At 34.9% G+C, this 21,917-nt stretch overlaps 2 protein-coding genes across 2 annotated transcripts in view; both read left to right on the top strand.

The window, feature by feature from the left end:
- The first annotated feature begins 3,176 nt into the window (after positions 1-3,176).
- Positions 3,177-20,073, top strand: LOC107816340 (exosome complex component RRP41-like). Its single transcript, XM_075234099.1, has 7 exons — positions 3,177-3,407; positions 4,553-4,631; positions 6,256-6,358; positions 6,465-6,585; positions 7,193-7,281; positions 19,346-19,495; positions 19,744-20,073. The coding sequence occupies exons 1-7, from the start codon at positions 3,272-3,274 to the stop codon at positions 19,831-19,833; spliced, it is 768 nt and encodes a 255-aa protein (XP_075090200.1). The 5' UTR covers positions 3,177-3,271; the 3' UTR covers positions 19,834-20,073.
- Positions 19,763-21,917, top strand: part of LOC107816339 (uncharacterized) — a 34,627-nt gene continuing 32,472 nt past the window's right edge. Inside the window, exon 1 of the mRNA XM_075234098.1 lies at positions 19,763-19,839. The gene's annotated coding sequence lies outside the window, so the exon portion shown is untranslated. The remainder of the gene's footprint in view (positions 19,840-21,917) is intronic.

Below are 21,917 nucleotides of genomic sequence, written 5' to 3'. Positions count from 1 at the left end.
CCCACAAGTTGGGTCTGGGGAGGGTAGTGTGTACGCCGATATTACCCTTATCTTGTGCAGTTACAAAGTCTATTTTCGAAGACCCTCGGCTAAAGGACAAATGAAAACAAATAGCAACAACAAACAGTAACAACACCGATATAATAAGATAACCGAAACAAAAGAAATAATAAATAGAAATATAACTCTATGAACAAAAATACAAGACTAATACTAATACAATTGGTATGGCAAAGCAATACACTAAACTTTCCACTAACCTTCTACCTTAATCCTCGACCTCTACACCCTCCTATCAAGGGTCATGTCCTGCCTAATCACCTCATCTAGTACTTTGTAGGCCTACCTCAACCTCTCTTCATGCCACCAAGGCCAATTTCTCACACCTTGTTACCATCTACGCCTCTCCTCTTCACATGCCTATACCATCTTAACCTCACTTCTCGTATCTTGTCCTCCACTGGAACCACTCCCGCCTTGTCCCGAATAACTTTATTCTTAATCTTATCTCTCCTTATATGGCCGCACATCTATCTCATAATTCTCATTTCTACTACGTTCATCTTATGGACATGGGAGTTCTTAACTAGCAAATACTCTGTCCCACATAACATAATCTGCCCAACCACCACTTTGTACAACTTACTTTTAAGTCTAAGCAACACATTCTTATCACACAGAACACTAGATGCGAGCCTCCATTTCATCCACCTCGCTCCACGATATGTGACATTCTCGTCAATCTCCTCATTATATTGAACTACTGATCTGAGATATTTGAAACTTCCTTTCTTGGGGAGGACTTGAGTGTCAAGCGTCTCTAACACGTCTGCATCATGATTCTCGTTGCTGAACTTGCACTCAAAGTATTCTATTTTGGTCTTACTCAACTTGAAACCTTTTGACTCCAATGCTTGTCTCCAAACCACCAACATCCAGTTAACACCGTCTCGCGTCTCGTCAATCAAAACAAAAATAAATAAATTAACAAAATAAAAATAAAAATATGTGCAAAATTATACTAGAAATAAAAAAAGCGTGAAAACAACAATAAAATAGATAAAAATAAAAGGAAGTGAACAAGACAAAAAATGAAAAAAAAGGAGAAGGACTTAGATGGAGCTTAGGCATAAGAAGGGGGATAAAATCTTCAAAATGAGCATATTCTGTCATTTGTCAAAAAAAAAAATATTTTGGACATAATGCCTTTTAAAATCTTAGTGCCTTTTTTCCATTTAACTTTTGGTATAAGTTTGGAGATCTAAATTTTATTATTAAAAAATAAAATGTACATATTCTGCAGTTACATAACAAGGAATAATCATAATTATTTTATTTAATATATATAAGTAAATTATATTTAATGAAAAATATTTGACTTGCAAAATGCTCCTTTTGGTGTGTAGCGAAAACAAGTATCTTGAATTTAACTATTATCTATTTCTGTAAGTTATTTTATTTTTGTTAATAATTTTTAAATAATTTATATTAATTACACTATTTGTGTGAATTAACTTGTATACAATCTGTATGTCCCAAGCTACAAAATCCACTGATTAAGAGTAGTTACTTTTAATTACGTTTAAAGTGAGTGTACAGTCTTGTTTACATAATTTGTGTTTAGAAGTTAGATTTTAAAAGTAAATTATAGTAGTTGAATATATATTCTTTTGACGGTCAAGAATATTCTATACTCGAAGAAGAGAAAATTATTACGTAAAATTTGTAATTTAACAAGATATTAGTGGTAAGACTAAACTAGACGTCTAGACGATAACGTTTGATTTGTCATTTATAGAACATAAGATTATTTTGCTCATGGAAAAAATATATATTCCTGGACTTCTTCACTATATATATATATATAATATTGCACGAAAATCCTTAGCGAAATGTCGTTCTCCTTTTTTACCCTTTAAAAACAGATTTCATATTGGACAAGATTGTAATTTAAATTATTTTCCTAATATTTAGGACCTCAAAATCGATTAAAATCTTAGTTATTAATTTTTTTCTTTTTTGAAACATTTATAGAATCCTAATATTTAGGACTTTAAAATCAATTAAGATTTACCTTACATAATTTCTTTTCCTAATTAAAGTGTGTAACACATTTATAATTAGTAGTACCAAAATTAGAATTTTTTTAAGGCTAAACATTAACTACCACTACTTGTCAAGAAGACACGTAGAAGGAGTTCTTGAGCATAAAGTTTTTGAAAATTAAGTATAATTTGCTTATGTTGTTTTCCTAATATTTAGTATCTTGAGATCAACTAAAATTTTGTTTATTAAATTTATCCTTTTTATTTGAACTAAGTCCTTATATTTAGGATTTTAATATCAATTAAAATTTAATCAAAATTAATTAATTTTTTTAATATAAATTATCTATATCTATATCTGTTTATATATTATATACTACATTAAAAGCACGAAACCCCTTAGAATGTCGTTCGCATTTTTTACTCTTTAAAAAATAATTTCACATTAGATAAAAGTGTAGATTAATATTTTTTCGAATATTTAAGTGAAATATATTAAAATTTTGGTATTAAATCTTTTCTTATTTGAACTATGTAGAAACTCCTAATATTTCAGCTATATAAATTTATTTCTTAAATTTCTAAACATTAAAGTTTACTATTGTAAACTACACATAAGCACATTAGGACGAGTAAGAAAATATCTTTAAATAAACGACATGATTACATTTAAAATTAATAATAATTCATAGTAATAATATATAACATACTTTAATTTTTTATTTATATATTGTAATATATGGCCATATTAAATCACATACCCAATTACAATATTTGACAAGATAAACATACATAAGATACTTAAATTTATATATTGAAATTAGCAGTAAACTATACTCTAATTTAAAAGAAATGTAAGATCGTTTAAATTATAACTTTCTACATATTTTGTTTTTAAAATTATGCTTATTTAAGTAATATAGTAAGTCAAATAATATTATTGATATGATTTTTAAAATTTATTCACTATAAGACTAGTTTAAGTAATAGGAAACGCATATTTATACTTTTTCTTCCACGGATTTTATAACAAGAATTGAGCCTAAATGTCAATAAAACATTTATTTAACACAGATAATAAATTTATCCGTTTTAACTTTTTTTTTTGGGTATAATTAAAACCCTAAGAACTCATTCTTTTCTCTCAACGAATTGAAACCCACTTCAGCCGTTAATACTTTTCACATACTTTGTGGGAAAGAAAAAACAGAGCATTTCAGAAGCTGATGGCCGGAAAAACAGGGTCTACGCCAGCGACATATTCGCCGTCTCCGGCAACGCGGAAGAAGAAGAGAACTCCCATTGGTGATGCTGATTGGGTTCGCCCCGATAATCGTAGCTTCTACCAGTGCCGTCCTGCTTGTACTCCTCTTTCTCTCTCTCTCTCTCTTTCACACACACGCTCTTATCTCTGTGAATATTTTTTTTCGTGGGTCTCCTTTTTTGGATGATCTGTTAGTAGAATGTTAAATGAGTTTTAAGTTTTAGAGGAAATATCTAATGACGAAATATGCACTTTCTATGTGTAACTTGTAATTTCTACATTATGAATTATATTCCATAGAGCATTCAAGGGTGTGGACTAGTGGTCAATAGAGTGGGTGGAGAACTATGACTCAAGTTCAAACCTCGCTTGAGGCAAAAAAAAAAGCACCGGGTTATTTCTTCTCACCTACCTACGGCTTGGTGGGTAGAGTTGGTGGGTACCTCTACTGTACTGTTGGGTGGTAGCAGGTACCTGGTGGAATAGTCGAGATGCATTTAAGATGGCCTGGACACCACCGTCCTAAAGAAAATGCTCCATGATTATCCAAAAAATACTCCATGGTTATAGGGAGAGTTTTGCTGGGTTTCTGTTTATTTTGGGGGTTTGGGGGGGGGGGATTGGGCAGATGTGCACAGGTGTAAAATCATAGGAAGAGGAGTGATGAATAAGGCTGTCCATACCAGTCTAAGTCCATTGGTGCTAATTCTAGTATTTTGACATGATCACAATCTTCTGCTTTATTTTAATTTATTGCTTGCATTTTTTCCATTTGTGTTGGGGCTGCATTACACACATCTCAGCTAGTTCACTCCATAGTCTGTCCAGCCTACAAACATAGGTTGCCAAGGTAATCCTGCCCATCAAGACTTGAGCAGACGGGCTCAACCAAGTGTTATCGAACTTGTGATCTCCTGGTTGTTACTCCTCCTACGAGCTATCCCCTTTCGACACATTTTCTTGTATTATATGTTTTTGTTAGTTTTTTTGCGTGAAATGCTGTGATGAACACTTCGCTAGTTGGCATTTTGAAAAGGTGTTATGTATTAATGCTTTCAATGTGCTCTGAGCTAACTCTCTTGTTTTGCACTGCCTGCCATTTCTATGGACTCTAAGTTCTTTCTCATATCCATTTTCATTTACATATTCCATCCTATTTCTACTCCTATTCCTGAGTTTTTGTGGCACGACATGATCGATTTTTAGGCCACTCATTAGATGCAATTTTGATATAACTTTGCAGATCTGAGGACTGGTGCTGTGAGTACAGCTGCAGGATCAGCATATGCAGAGTTTGGAAACACCAAGGTCATCGTATCTGTGTGAGTGTGTGATCTATCTACAGTTTTTTTTTGAAACTTGAGAGCAGGTGAACGAATCAATCTCTGGTGGAAATTCTGCAGGAGAAGTGCTTTTTATTTTTTTCCTCACTTTTGTAGCAAATACCTTTATTCTGTCCCTAGTTGGGCAGAACAACTTAAGGGAAAATGAGAAAAGATGAAACATTCTCTCTTCTCTCTTACCAGTGAAGGGCCAAGAAAGATTTGGTATAGAAGCACAATTTGGAGAAATTGTAATTATGTATTATCCTTTTCCCTCTTTATTTGCTTCCCGTCTATTAATTCGTAGCACCTAATTTCGTTACTGCCTCGGTGCCTCCAACCTTCCACTTTCTCTTCATTGTTTGTCACCTTTTTCCCTTTATTTCTCATCCCCTTTTTTGTTCAAAGTTTTCATTGCTTTGTAGATATATATATATATATATATATATATATATATCAGATTGTGCGTGCAGTACATGTGGTGTATTTTCTGATCTGTTTTGCATTTTCTAAATAAAGTTCCACCGTGCATTTATCAGCAAATTGATCTCTAGACTGGTTTTCAAGGTGTGAACGTGAGTATTTGTGAGGTGTAGGAATGTATGAATGCCAATGAGCAGGGTAGCTTCAACTACATAGATGTTGAGAAAACAAATACTTGCATATAAAACTAGAATAAAATATGCATATTTATGCTTGTTATCAGATGGACATACAAATACAACTGAAGACACTCTAGCACATGTATTATCTTGGTTTCACGAGCCATATGCACATGAACAACCAAGTTTTCTTCTATCCTTTGATAGAATATTCATATAGCGTCTTTAAATCCTTTTGAGGAAATTTGAATTGTTATCATTCAGAGAGCGAGAGGTGTATAACATACATGAGTTGGATAATGTAGATTGTAGAGTGGTGGATCTAATAACAAAATGCTTGAACTAGCTTTTGGAGGAACTAAGGATGATGATCTTTGGCAGCTTGATACAAAAGTTTGAGAGAAGATTGAAGGGATGGAAAGAGCTACATTTTTCAGGAGAGAATTACTTTGATATAATCAACAATGTCAGCCATTCCTATTCTCTTGCTGTCCATGTTCCCTATCCCTACTTAAGTTAGCAAAAAGAAAGTTGTTCATTGGTCGGCAGCGAGACTCAAATATAAGACCTTTATCTGCTCTATTACCTTGTTGGATTGTGTATACCAGCTCATTTACAAGTTAAACTGTTAAAAATGGGGATTCAATTTTTATTTTGCGTCATAAGTTAAAGTCCCGGCATGTATAGATGGTTAGATTTCTGGCTGGCTGATGCACACTTGTATTTGTAAGAATAAAACTGCTGATTTATCCCCCAAAAAATAAAATTTCCTGCTTTTTGTGTATGTAAAAAGTCAGCGGAAGCAAACAGTGTAGACTTTTATCTTCCAGTATGGAGGGAGAGAAAAAGAACTAAACATAAATGTGAGAGTTTGCTGTCAACATTAATCAACAATTTGCTGTTAATGTTGTCCTATTGTATGGCAATTCATCCAGGAAGGGTGTTATTTGCACTGCTGTATATGGTTTACACAATTTTGTTAGGTGGAAAATCTCTAACCATCTAATTGTCTTCTTTTTTAGGTTTGGGCCAAGGGAAAGTAAGAAGGCAATGATGTACAGTGATACAGGACGCTTAAATTGTAACATTAGTTACACAACTTTTGCCACCCCTGATCATGGACAGGTATATCAAGGATGGAACAGAGTTCCCCTTTTATCATTCCATCTCCTTGTCATTGATGCTCTGTGATTAACTTCCATGTTTTTAACTGAAGTTTCACTTATGTTAGGGATCAGACAACACGGAGCTTTCCTCAATGCTACATAAAGCTTTAGAGGGTGCTATAGTTCTGGAATCCTTCCCAAAGACTACTGTGGATGTTTTTGCTTTGGTATTGGAATCTGGTGGAAGTAAGTTTTGAATCCTAGCTTTATCTTTACCTTTGTGGTTTATTTGCAATCCTCTATAGTACAGGTATTTGACTTGAAACTGGGAGAAGATTATTCTTGAATATCTCAAGAAATGGAAAAAAGGATCTTGTATAATAAAAGATTAGAGGAATGAGCACGGAAAATTGTCAACTTTGTTTTTGTTCATTCATCAAAGAAGTACTTGTAGGGTTGCAAAGGGGTATAACTTTTATCCTAATCAACTAGCTTGTTTCAGAATCAGTACTTCTTTCTTAATGAAGAATGGGTACCTTTTTCAGAATTAGTACCTTTACTTAGGCCAAGAGGTTTGAGCAAGATCCTGAATTTACCGGTTTTATGATATGTGTCAATATTTAGGATAGATAAAAGAATTCAATTAGTTGAATTAGATTGTGATCTCAGTTTGCTATACTGTATATTTTGCCTTCTGGTAAGTATACTTGCATTTGGCTTCCAATTTTGTGCATTTTCCATAAATAGGTTATTGGTATTAGATTGGCGTTGTGAGATTACTTCTGAGTACTGATGACTTTTGAACTAACTTAATAAATGTTTTGCCATTACAAACTCTTTGTTTTGCTTGCAGGTGATCTCCCTGTGGTCATATCATGTGCTAGTCTAGCTTTAGCAGATGCAGGAATTTTGCTGTATGACTTGGTTGCCTCAGTTTCTGTGGTATGTATCAGACTATTGCTTGTTAATTCTTTATTATCTGAGTTTACTTAGGAGGAATAGAAGCCCAGACAGTTGCTGTTGTTTTCATTTAATTGCAGTAGAAACTCCACTTTTGATATGATAAAAAAAAATACATTACCTCGCCTTAAGCTACAAGCTCATCCTTACTTGGTATGCTCCCAAAAAGATTTTGACTAATCCTTTGAAATATGTATTTGTGCAGCCTTAGGAAACTTGTTGTTGAGGAATAGTTCAAAGTGTGAAAGTTTTGGTGTATACTATACTGTGTGAATTTGATAACTCTTTCAGATGTGTTTCCTTTTAACTGGCCCTGAGCATATAGAGGAGATAGGCAGTGCATTCAAAGAAAACATGAGAAATAATCAGTTACCTGCCCAATAACTCTGTTTTGAGCTCTTCTGGTCCTTAAACTTCTACTGATATGGTGACAGGTTCTGACCAGGTTGAGGCTGATGACTAGTGTTGTGCTTCCATAACACATTCATCAGTTGAAATTGAGCATGTAGTTGTATTAGAAGCTCAGCATATGCATTTTTCATCTGTCCAAGTGTGTTTTCACTCAAATGTAATCTATTGCAGTTGGGGGTGGTAAACTGAATTGCAAGGAGAGCATGATCCAAACACACTTGTTTTTTAACTGATTCCTGCTTTTTTTAGTAGTTGGTTGAATCAGGGTAAATGCGCACTAAAACAATGTCTAGGCAACTGCCACACTATGGCGATTGAAGTACTTCAGTTATATAATCATCTTTTGGGCTGACAGCTCAAAATGCATCCTCTGAAGTGTCTGCAAAATTTCATTATCTATACAAGAGTTTCCTATGTTAAAGGGTGAAGAGAATGAAAGAGATGGAAGAACTTGTGAGTCAGGATTTGGATAAAGATGAACACAACTTTCTAAAGTAGTGTAGTACCAGCAACTGGGAAAGTGAATGCACCTTCTAAGAAATGCCGTAGCAGTTTCACTTCCAGAATATGAGTCAACTTAGATCCAGCTGTTAGCTTTTCCTGTATCTCATTGGAAATGCACTCTTAACTCGTGTCTTTGCCTTGTGACCATAAGTCGGCAATAATGGCAATGATTTCATGTTGTTCTTAGTCGAAGTTTACCTAGAAGTATAAGTATATTTGTATAGGAATTTGGTAATAAGTGTTTGTCAGCTAATCATCATCGAGGCTGGAAGAAACATTGTTATCGGCAGGTCAAGCTAGTTTTAAAGCACTTGAAGAATTGGTTATTGAAGCCTGAATTAGACTCGGTTATGGTTCACTAATGGAACTAAGGTTTAGAAGCCTTTATGGATGTGTACTCTTAAGGCATAATATCATGCCATCTTTATTACAAATAGCATGGCAACTTTCAAATGTTGGGACATGTATTCATATGATTTTTTTTTTGATAAGGTAAAATTGTATTAATCAAAAGGGAGAGAACTCCCGTGTACACAAAGTATACCAAAGACGTAGAGAATTTATATCAGAACATGATTCTCTACAAAAGACGCCCAATCTTCTATACAAGTAGGGGCTAAGTGAGTGCACCAAAAAGCGATCAAAGATAAAAGGCTATTCTTAAGATGTGAAAAAGGAGACTCAATCTCCTCAAAAGCTCTCCTATTTCTCTCCCCCCATACTACCCACATGAGAGCTAACGGAGCGAATTTCCACGCCTTTTGCTTTCTTCTTCTACGGAAACCGCCCCAGCTATATAACATTTCCTTTACAGTGCTTGGCATCACCCATTGAACACCAAAGAGATTCAGGATTGCCCTCCACAAAGCTGAGGACACAGGGCAATGCAACATAAGGTGATCAACTTCTTCTCCTGAGCTTTTACACATGTAGCACCAACTAACAAGTGTAATTCCCCTCTTTCGGAGATTTTCAGCAGTCAAAATCACTCCCCTTGCAGCTAGCCATGCAAAAAAGCACACCTTCGTGGGCGCCCTAGGAATCCAGATCGAGGAGTATGGAAAAGTGGTCTCCTCTCTCACCAACATACTCTGGTAAAATGACTTTACGGTGAACAAACCATCGCCACGCAAGCCCCATCTCCAAGAGTCGCAGGATGGCTGGAGCATGTCTTGCCCGTATAGCAGTGCCAACAAAACTTGAAGCTCCGCAATCTCCCAATCTTGCATGTTCCTCCTGAATGAGAGGTCCCATACTACCCCTCCTTCATGCTCCTTGCGAATCTGTTGGACCATCAGTTCCTTCTGGTTTGAAACTCTGAAGACGTGGGGGAAGGAGACCCTCAAAGGATCCTCTCCACACCACCTATGATTCCAAAAGCTGATTCTCCTTCCGTCCCCCACCCTGTAAGTGATGTTGCCACTGAATGCTTCCCAATTCTTCATGATACTCCTCCACATGCCACATCCGAAAGGTGTTGTGATCGCCCTGGTCCTCCAACCCCCTCCCGTTGAATCATACTTTTCTACTATGACCTCCCTCCATAGAGCATGCTCTTCTACCCCGAATCTCCATAGCCACTTTCCCATTAAAGCTATGTTAAATACCCTTAGATCTTTCACTCCAAGTCCACCCCACTTCTTTGGGGAAGTGACTGTTTGCCAATTCACTAGATGAAACTTTCTAGTTCCATCCGCCGCATCCCATAGAAAGTTCCTTTGGAGTCGCTCCAGTTTTTCTGTGATGCTCACCGGTGCTTGCAACAGGGATAAGTAATAGGTTGGCATACTCGATAAAGTGCTTTTGATAAGCACTTCCTTACCTCCTTTTGACAAATACCGTTTCTGCCACCCTGCTAATCTTTTTTCAACCCGCTCGATCACTGGATTCCAAACCGTAGTATCCTTATATGAAGCTCCCAAAGGGAGGCCCAGGTAAGTAGTGGGAAGGGAGCCCACCTTGCATATGAGAACACCAGACAAGGCATCAAAATTAGTAACCTCACCTACCGGGAAAATCTCACACTTGCCGATGTTGATTTTGCGTCCTGATACTAACTGGAACCACTGTAGGACCTGCTTCAGGTAGGTCAACTGATCCATATCGGCATCACAGAAAACCAGTGTGTCATCCACAAAAAGCAAGTGTGAGACTCTTCGGGCACTGAGCACCCCAATCGGAGCTGAGAATCCTCTCAAGAAGCCTCCGCCAGCCGCACGATCCATCATTTTGCTCAGAGCGTCCATCACTAGAATGAATAACATGGGGGATAAGGGGTCACCTTGCCTGAGACCCCTGGAGCTGCCAAAGAAACCACACGGGCTACCATTAACCAGGACAGAGAATCTGACTGAGGAAATGCAAAACTTTATCCATCCACTCCATCTTTCCCCAAACCCCATCCGCATCATAATGAAGTCCAGGAACTCCCAATTGACATGGTCGAAAGCCTTCTCAAGATCTAACTTGCATAGTAAGCCAGGTTCTCTATTTTTCCTTCTGGAGTCTACAAGTTCATTTGCCACCAAGGCAGCATCCAGGATCTGCCTACCTTCCACAAACGCATTCTGGGAGGACGAAGTTAAGCATGTTAGGCTAAACCTATTATACTGTCTTTAGGGTTCGTCGAAATCCTGTTATCATGTTATAACTCTTAGATATTTTTATACTGTTCATTTCTGCATAGGTTTACTGTTCATCTTCTTTAAAGCTTCTGATCTTGCTAGGTTACTGTTCTATGTTCATAGTGTGAGGGATCCTTGTAGGATGTCGATTAAACCTTATTAAACTGCCGTCAGTTGCCGTCGTCCATAGGCTAGGGTCTGCCGCGAGAGACAGGACACAACAGGACACAGTTAACACGTTTAAGCCCCAACCCCCAAGATAACTTAGAACTAAGAACATAACCAAGAAAGATCTGTAGTTAAAAGAAGATAAGCAGTAAACACTATACGGTTAAGAACACTATAGAATTATTTAAAAGACTATTACTTGAGTAGATAACAGAGATAGTAGACTTACGCCTTAAAGATAATATACCTCTTTAATACTGATAATTTTGAAAAACCTTTTTCAAATGAAACGCCATCCTATTTTTCATAAAATAAGAATTTTAAATGAAGGTAGATGGATAGGCCGAAAAAGATTAAGAAAAATTAATAAGAAAATCTTTCGGGCTGAAAACAATATTGAAAAATATAAAGAACTTGTTTTTGTTGAACCAAGAAAACAAAGTTTAGAACAAATTTCCGAAGTTTTAAAAACTTTAGTACAAAAATTGTATGTTTATAAAAATAGAAGATTTTATATTCTTCTGAATTTAAAAGCAATAAATACTTGCATTAGTAGAACTACTTTATTATGAACAATTCAGATAAAAACAAAATCTTGAATGATATAAACCAATCCCTGGCAGTAACAAATATTGCCAAAATAGAAAATGATTTACAAAATTGGAGTATTCCTAGAGAATCTTACAGTACTATTTATCATACTGGTAAGTTTGATTTTATAAAAAATTATAACATCAAAACTTGTGAATCTACTATTGCCATCAATAACTCGATAGAAACAATCAAGTTATTAGCTGCACAAGACATTCAACATTACAGAAAGAAATTCAATTTCCTTCACATCGGATTAGTACAAGTGGCTGTCAAACCTTTATACAGATTAGGTTTAGACACCCCTCTCTGTCTCTTACTAAGAGATGACAGGCTTCTTAACTTTGATGATTCTTTGTTAGGAGTTTTACAAAGTAACTTAGCCCAAGGCCCAGTATACTTTAATTGTTATCCAAACTTCTCTGTTGACATAAATGATCAGAATATTTTGGATACATTAACTCTTAATATAAAAACAAAAAATATGAACATCAAAGTTAATACAAGAGAAATAGCTGTAATATATAGAGTTTATTACAGACTAATGAAAACAACTTTAGCCCCAAAGGCTAAGATCGAAAGTAACAAAGGAGTTACTATGCTCATGGAAGCAAACCAAGAACACAGTAATACCTTCGTTCCTAGAATGATTCAATGGGATGAAATTCTTTCGAAAGACGAATGGAGTTTTAACTCCATTACCCAACTAATTTATGAACCTGAGAGTTCATACATTGAACAAGTCATTCAACATCCTTCTGGAGCAATAGACTTAAAGTTCTTAAGTCTAAATTCGACTAGTGAAGCTTCTTCCAGTAGAAGAATGACCTTTACTAAATCTGCTTCTAAGGATAGCAAGAGTGATGAAGAACTTATCGAAGAAATCGATACAAAACTTAAAGGGGTAGATTTTAATAAAACTGTTCCAAAAGTTATATATCAAAACAGACCCTTTATTGCTACTCCAAAAAGTCCAACTGCTGAAACGGTTGATCAATTGAGAGTAATCCGAGCCGATGACTTTGAAATAAATTGGAAAAGTCTAGATGCTCAGTGGTTACAATCCAACAATATTATCAATCGAAAATGGTACGTAGATACTTATTCTTTAGAACAAAGATTATCTTTTAAAGATAAATGGATTAAAGACTTAAAAAGAATCAAATGTGATATTGAATTCTTTAAATGGTTCGAAATAACTGGACAGATTCCAAATCAAAAGGAGTCTTTAAAAATGATTGTTAATAAATGGTATACCAAAAATAAAGGTATAATTGAAGACATTAATCCACCCTTAGAAGAAATTCTATTACCAGTCCAAAGCGAAGTAATCGCAGCTTCCCCTTTTAAAAGAGAAAGTGTTCATATTGATAGTGGACCAACCAACAAAGACATTAATAAAATTATTGTGCAAAATAATTACACAAATAATCTATTACATGTTGTCTCTAATCAGATAAAGGATACTAATAAATTAGGAATCCCTACAAGATCTATAACAACTTCTAAAATTGAAACACATCCTTTAATTAAACTTCCTAAATATTCTAAAGAGAAGTTTCCAGAATTAGAAGAAAAATTTGATTTTACAGATAAACTTCTAGAACAAATCGAAGAGAAACTTAAAACAAAATTAGTAATCTCTAAGCCTGATACTACCTTAAAAGCCAGTACCAGTATTAATAATAAATCCATAGAACTTCAAAATTTAATTAAGAAATTAAGTTCTATCGAAAAGGATTATAATGAATTAAGAATAAAAGAAGATTTTCTTGGCAAAAACGAAAAACTCGAGTTTCTAATACAATGCTCAAAAAATACTTCTGAAGAAATTAGTAAATTAGAAACAGTCTCTACAATCAAATCCATTGATTCTGAAATCAACAGAATTACTAACGATCCAAGACATTCTAATAAAAAGAATTACTATGGAAGGGCTTCATTCCCTGATGTACAATTTGAAGAAGATATCTATTTAACTAGTTCTAGTCACGAAGGAACTGGTATCACAGAATGGAACATAGATGGGTTGGCTGAAAGCCAAATCTACAAAAAACTACATGAAGTCGGGATTGCAGTAACTACCTATAAAATGAAAAGAGCTTCGGATAAATATGCCGCAACATTAATAATTTCAGGATTCACTGGAATGTTAAAAAATTGGTGGGATAATTATCTTACAGAATTTAATAGAAATCAAATCCTAGGAGCTACTACAATAGCAACCGTAATAAAAACTGAATCAGGAATGCAAGTTGCAGAGCAAGAAGCTAGAGAAGATGCTTCTGCAACTTTAATCTACTGTATTGCTAAACACTTCATCGGAGAACCAAAACTTTTCCAAGACAGGAGTCTAGAACTTCTTAACAATCTTAACTGTCCAAAATTAACAGATTTTAGATGGTATAAAGATATGTTTATAGAAAAAGTTATGATTAGAGAAGACTGCGGTAGTGCTTTCTGGAAAGAAAGATTTATCAGTGGTTTACCAAGATTATTTGCCGAAAAGGTAAGAACTAAAATCAAAGATAGATTTAACAGTCAAGTCCCTTATGACAATCTCACATATGGGGATTTAATCAGTTTTATTAATGTAACAGGCCTTGACTTATGTACAGACCTAAAACTTAAAAGTCTTATTAAAAAAGACAGACTCCAATCCAAAACAGAATTAGGAAGTTTCTGTCAAGACTTCGATTTTAAAACAATTGCTGCTCCTTCTAAAAGAGCAAAACAACATAAGAAATCTTCTGAATAAATAAAAAGACGCCATAAGCGTAAAGAGAAAAAGGAACTCCTAAGAAAAGAAGATTTAAAAGACGTTCTAAAAAGGAACATGGTGATAAATGTTGGTCATGTGGTAAGACATGGCATAGAGCTAATAAATGCCCAGTCACCAACAAGAAAAAGAAGAAGGTCAATACCTTAGAAATTGATGAAAACATTAAAGAAAAGCTATTTGCTATTCTTGAACAAAATGAAAACAGCACATCATCGTCGTCATCAGATGAAAGCTATTCTGACAGCGACAATGAAATGATAAACATGGCATATAGCTCAGACAGTAGCAGTAGTTCTCAAGAAGACAATTGTAACTGCACTGGTGCAATATGTGTGTGCGGACAAAACTCTATCAAAGTCCTTACTAATGACTCTAAAGAAGTATTATTTGATATTATCAATCACATAGATGATGAAGATATTAAAACAAAATACTTAAAAGAATTAAAAAACATAATTATTAATCAAAAAGGAAATCACCATAAAATAGAACCCTTTAATATGAAAGAGGTTATGAATAGATTTTCAGTCAAAGACGATAAACCAACTATCCAACATCTCCAAACAGAATTAAAATCTGTAAAAGATGAAATAAAAATGGTTAAGCTTAGACTTGACAAAATTGAAATGGAAAATCTTACTAATGAAGTATTACAAGTAGCTAATAAAAAGGAAACTATTGGCGAATACTTCACAGATGATGATTCAAAAATTGATAAAGAATCAACTAGCGGTACAGCTGTGGCAAAAATTACTAAAGTAAAAGCCCACAGTTATCATATTCCTATTACCCTAAAGGTAAAAGATATTACGATTCATAAATTAGCATTATTAGACTCTGGTGCAGATAGAAACTGCATTATGGAAGGAATAATACCAACCAAATACTTTGAAAAAAGTACAACAAAGTTATATTCCGCCACAGGAGAAAAATTAAAGATAGATTATAAACTATCAAAAGCCCACATTTGCAATGATGGAATCTGTTTTATAAATGATTTTGCGGTAACTAGAGATATTAATGAAGAAATTATCCTAGGTATACCTTTTATAACTCAGATTAAACCATTTCATGATAATTTAGAAGCTATCTGTACTACAATATTAGGAAAGGAAATAAAATTCCCTTATCTTAATTCTATCTCCAAAGAGGAAAGTGACTTCCTCAAATCAAAAACTATATTTAAAATAAACCTGCTTTCTAATCAGGTAAATTATTTAAAAAATGATATAAAAGTTCACAAAATTGAACAAACTTTAAAAACCCCGGGAATGGAAGAAAGGATAAAATCTTTTCAGGAAAAACTCGAATTAGAAGTTTGTTCAGAATTACCTAATGCCTTCTGGGAAAGAAGAAGGCATGAAGTCGAACTTCCTTATATCAATGAATTTACTGAACAAGCCATACCCACAAAGGCTAGGCCTATTCAGATGAATCATGAACTCATGGAAGTTTGTAAAAATGAAATAAACGATCTCCTTAAAAAGAAGATTATTAGACCCTCTAAATCACCTTGGAGTTGTGCAGCTTTTTATGTTAATAAAAGTGCAGAAAAGGAAAGAGGAGCTCCCAGATTAGTTATTAATTACAAACCATTAAACAAGGTTTTACAATGGATTAGGTACCCGATACCTAATAAAAGAGACTTATTAAAAAGAACTTATAAAGCAAATATTTATAGCAAATTTGATATGAAATCAGGATTTTGGCAAATTCAAATTAGCGAGAAAGATAAATATAAAACTGCCTTCAATGTCCCCTTTGGACAATATGAATGGAACGTAATGCCTTTCGGGTTAAAAAATGCCCCATCAGAATTTCAAAACATTATGAATAACATATTCAATCCATACAGTAATATGTCGATTGTTTACATTGACGATGTTTTAATATTTTCTGAAGATATAGAATCTCACTTTAAACATTTAAATACATTCTTTAAAGTTGTAAAACATAATGGACTTGTAATAAGTGCTAAAAAGATGAAGTTGTATCAAACGACTATTAGATTTTTAGGACATGATCTTTACCAAGGCACTTACAAACCAATCTGTAGAGCCATTGAGTTCTCCTCAAAATTTCCTGATGAAATCTTAGACAAAACACAATTACAAAGGTTCTTAGGAAGCCTTAACTATGTAGCAGACTTCATCCCTGATATTAGGAAAATCTGTGAACCACTATACAAACGTCTCAGAAAGAATCCAGTTCCATGGAGTCAAGAACAAACCGACACTGTCAAAAGAGTCAAATCTATTGTCCAAAAACTTCCTTGTCTAGGCATTCCTAATCCTGAGGCATTCATGATAGTCGAAACTGATGCTTCTGATGAAGGGTACGGTGGTATTCTTAAACAAAGAGTCTCCTTAAACTCTTCAGAACAATTGGTTCGTTTCACTTCCGGAATTTGGAATTCGGCTCAGAAAAACTATAGTACAGTCAAAAAAGAGATTTTGTCTATAGTACTATGTATTACAAAGTTTCAAGATGACTTAATTAATAAAGAAATTTTATTAAGAGTTGATTGTAAATCAGCTAAAGAAATTTTGCAAAAAGATGTTAAAAACCTCATTTCAAAACAGATTTTTGCCAGATGGCAAGCACTATTATCTAGTTTTGATTTTCAAATTGAATTTATTAAAGGTGAGGAAAATTCTTTACCCGACTTTCTAATCAGAGAATTCCTACAGGGAAAAAATGAGACCAAACCAGAAGGGTCCTTTCAGGGCCTCGCCAAAGAGAGAAAATAGATATTCTGCACTAGCAGATTACTATCCCCCTTTACCCGTAAGACCACCTCTAAATATAATGGTAACCCCTCCGAGAGTTCCCACTATAAATAAGCCAGCTACAATGAAAGTCCTTGGTACTATTCCAAATATAGAAGGACCATTCCAACAAGCTTCTTCGAAAGCTTCCACAAGCCAAACTGGTAAAACACTTACCAGTTCAGATTATGAAATGAAGACCCCAGAGTCTTTCCTACAAGCAGTCAAGCCAGAGACACCATCCAAAAAGGAAGGTAAAAAATCAGTTTCTCAAGAAAAGGAAACATTTGAAATAATCTCCAAAGCACCGATCAAAGTGATAGCATTGGACAAAGGATACGAAAACTTCGACAAACAAGATTTGATTAGACCCTGTTATACAAACAGGAATTATGTTGAAACAAGTGATCCTCTCAAATCAAGAAGGTATTATGAATTTATCCTTACAGACACAGGATCAGTCAGTTTTGAACATACCCTCAGGGATGACAAAGACCCTGACAACATTAAATATTCCCGATTTACCATTCATAAAATCACGAGTCCCTTCGAATGGGGAATGGATCATTTGCACACCCCGATTGTGCTCTCTGTACAATTCAGACCCCAAACATATAATTTTAAAGATTATATGGACGCATGGTATAACTTTATGTACCTACGCCCGGGTTCCCATACATGGTTCGTAAAATATAGCGAACAAGCAGCTAAGTCAGTCATACCAAGATGGTTCTATGACTGGTGGAAAGCATTTGGAGGAACAGAGCTATCAATGCCCCGAAGTTTCCATATACATTATGAGAGATTCCAGAAAGAACAGGAAATCTCTACCCTACCAGATCATATCAAGATTTGCAAATATTACTTTGCAAAAAGGATTTCTTTTGTTATTAGTTGGACGTTCGAAATAGAACAAATCGAACGAATTCAATATTTAGTTAATGTACCAAAAATCAAAGGATGGGTTCCTGAATCAAAAGAAATCAAGAAACCCAAGCCAGCCAGCAGGAGTGGATCTACCAGTTCACAAGCAGAATTAAAGAAGAGACTCCTAGAAGTCTTAGCAAATATTGAAACAGCAAGTCCAGTAGAAGTACAGGCTATGCTAGACACAGTATCAGCATCTTCCTCAACGGAAAACCAGGACAATGGGGACATGGAGGACCCACACGGAATAGCCCAAGCCTACCGGGCCTACGCAGAAGAAGAATAATGACTGAAGAAAATGATTCTCCAGACAAAAACAAACGACTCTTCAAAAAGAAAGAGTCATCTGATAAAGACAAACACAAGAAGACAAAAACAGTACTTGCCTCTTCAGAAAAGCAACAGACGACCCTTCAGTAAAGCAATAGACAACAAATTAGGATCGTCCATTTAAACGGTTAAGATTAACTTAACAAAATCTGAAGTCTATATAAGACTCCAATCTTTGTAAATAGAGGGCATCCGAAAATCTCCCAAGTTTTTCCCTATCTTTTCTTTCCCTCACTGTAATATGTTTGATTATGTTTGAATAAAAGCTTTTACAAGTAAGTGTTTTTCCTCTTTACTATTTAATTCCGCATTTATTTTATATCTTTTAAAATAAAACTTAAGATCCTCTTAATGGTATCCCTTATGACAATCTCACATATGGGGATTTAATCAGTTTTATTAATGTAACAGGCCTCGACTTATGTAAGCTTAACCATTTTTATTTCATCTTTTACAGATTTTAATTCTGTTTGGAGATGTTGGATAGTTGGTTTATCGTCTTTAGACTTGACAAAATTGAAATGGAAAATCTTACTAATGAAGTATTACAAGCAGCTAATAAAAAGGAAACTATTGGCGAATACTTCACAGATGATGATTCAAAAATTGATAAAGAATCAACTAGCGGTACAGCTGTGGCAAAAATTACTAAAGTAAAAGCCCACAGTTATCATATTCCTATTACCCTAAAGGTAAAAGATATTACGATTCATAAATTAGCATTATTAGACTCTGGTGCAGATAGAAACTGCATTATGGAAGGAATAATACCAACCAAATACTTTGAAAAAAGTACAACAAAGTTATATTCCGCCACAGGAGAAAAATTAAAGATAGATTATAAACTATCAAAAGCCCATAGGCTTTTCCAGATTCTCAAATATTCAGGGTCTCCACTGAATTTTCAGACATCTAATTCACTGTTTTTTCTGGTATTCTAGTCTTGTCTTGGAAAGAACCTCGTCATTGATCCCGTTTCTGAGGAAGAAAGCTACCAAGATGGAAGCTTAATGATTACTTGTATGCCTTCACGTAATGAGGTCACTCAACTGTTTATAACTGGAGAATGGTCAACACCAAAGACTAATGAGGTATGCTATTTGCTGGGCAGTTTCATCTAGATTACTAAATTACGTCCTGCTATGTCTCTCGTTTTGTTTAATATTTTCATATACAGACTAGAGATTGCACTTCACATTTGTCTCTTAGCTATCTGTTCTCCTTCTTAACTGTAAATTTCCCAGCGAGCTACTTAAACTATTTTCAAAAGGTTCACCGGTATGATCCTGACACATTTTTGGAGCTAGGCATAACTATTATTTTGATCTTTTAAATGCAGGCAATGGAGCTTTGCCTTGGTGCTTGTTCTAAACTGTGTGAGGTTATGAGATCATGTTTGAAAGATGCTGTTACTGATTCAAAAGAATAAACCATGGTACGTGTGTAGGTCAAAATTACAGAATTAGATATTAGTTTGCTCCTATCAGGCCGGTAAATTTGCAATTCCCGATTAAAGTTTTCCACACTGCCTGATTTTTCCCTGTGAATTCTGTCAATCAAAGGTTTTGGTTCGCTAATTAGGTTCTCCGTTAGAATGTTTGATGGCAATGAAGCATTGTTTAGATATATTGGCAAGAATATTGAAATGAAGCATTTGTTTAAATATTTAGTCAAGGTCCAGTATAGCAGTAGTACTTATTGAAAAACAAAGCAGATGTCACACTAACTGCCACAGTATCACCAGAAATACCAAACAGATAGTTATTGTTGTTACGGTCACATTGCCTTGTAATATTGCTGGAATTGAACCAGGCATTTCTTTGTGGATCCTTTACTCTCTGGCAGTCAAAATATCCATAATCACAAGACGGCTTCTCAAGACTGCACGCATATCTCCAGCACGCTTCTTGCCTCAATTGATAGAAGATACCAGCAAGCTCCCAGTACCTTCATTTGCGAAAAGCAAAATAGCTGCTTATATGTTAATTTTTTTTTGGACGGAGGATTTCAGTTTCATAAACAAACCAATTTTCATAAGACATGAAAGGTTGTGACGCCTATGATGCCAGGACAGCTGGTGAGGGCGGGTCAAGGTGAATGACTGGTAAGACTTATAGGCTGGGAAGTTTTTGAAAATGGGGTGCATATAATACCATAGGCAAATCCCATGTTGGAAAGGGAGGAGAAAGTGAAATACTATATAAGACAGCACAATTTCACATGGTGTGCATACTTTTGGCTTGATGTGGCATAGCCAAAAATTTGTGAGGTTTGTTGGCCAAAACAGACATTATGTACCATGGTCTTGGACTGTGAGGAAGATAAATATCAAGTGAACAGAAGCTCAGAATTCACTTACATGGCTTGCTAACATGTAGAGCATCAGGTTGTAAGCAGCTCCAGCCCATGCTTTTCTGTCACAACACCATTTGATGATTTGGGATGACAATGGAAATATGAGATAAAGTCTAGGGAGGTAGTAAAAAATGACACTGAATCGTCCCTTCAATTAGGGATAACAGCCCGAATTAATGCCTGGAAACGTGACAAAGCAATAGATTACTTTCAAACAAGTTCGATTTCATTCTACTAAGGGTAATAGCAAGTACACATGTTTCTAGTGATATCAATCAAGGAACCGTTTCTCAAGTATATCAATAAAGGAACCGTTTCTCAAGTATCTTAGTGCTACCTTTGAAGTATCTATAACAAGCTCTCCTCTCCCAAATACTCGAGAAGATTGAGCAACATAAGCAGTTCTAAATCGAAAAAGATATCAGCTATTGTTCCATCTATGAATTATAGGTCCTCAGGAATTTTCTACACCTGTTATCCTTCTTATCACTCTTTCTACTGGCTGGCTCTGGTTGTCGTATTCCAACAATCTTATACTTCACCTTAATCACATTATCTCCATTAGTTGTTGCATACTTTGTTGCTTCAAGATCATGTTGAAATCTCAAGTTACGTGAGAACGGAAATTTAGTAAAATAACTTATGACCATGTCAATATATAGTTTGATCAATTTCCTAATACGAAATGAACATAAGAGCTAGACATGTTTTGGTGTACGATGGAAAATATTTTATCAGAATTTTTTTCCAGAAAATAAGACATTAAGTCATTTTCTGGTGTTTATTGAAGAAAATATTTTTAGGAACAACATTTTCTACCAACAGAGGAAAAATGACTTCCTTCACTTTTTGAACGGAAGTCAATTTTCGTCACAATTTTCTCAACTCTGTACTTCATATGTGCTTTAACCAATATTAGACATTATTTTCAATCTTTAATACTAAAAAATTTCATCAAAACACTATCTGGGTTTGTTAATATTATTATAAATCCTCTATAAATGTTTTTTTCTAAAAAGCATTATGCACTTTCCAACCGCACACAAGAAAACGTTTTATTTTCTTCAATCATGTCAAACCATAGATATTAAGTTTCATACGAAATAAAATGATGAAAGAACTCAAAGGAGTCTGACCTGGAATTACCATAAGCCATGA

The sequence above is a fragment of the Nicotiana tabacum genome, chromosome 17, assembly GCF_000715075.1.
Source record: "Nicotiana tabacum cultivar K326 chromosome 17, ASM71507v2, whole genome shotgun sequence".
Classification (NCBI taxonomy): domain Eukaryota; kingdom Viridiplantae; phylum Streptophyta; class Magnoliopsida; order Solanales; family Solanaceae; genus Nicotiana; species Nicotiana tabacum.
The sequence above is the reverse complement of the archived record's forward strand: the minus strand, read 5'-3'. Positions and strand labels throughout refer to the sequence as shown.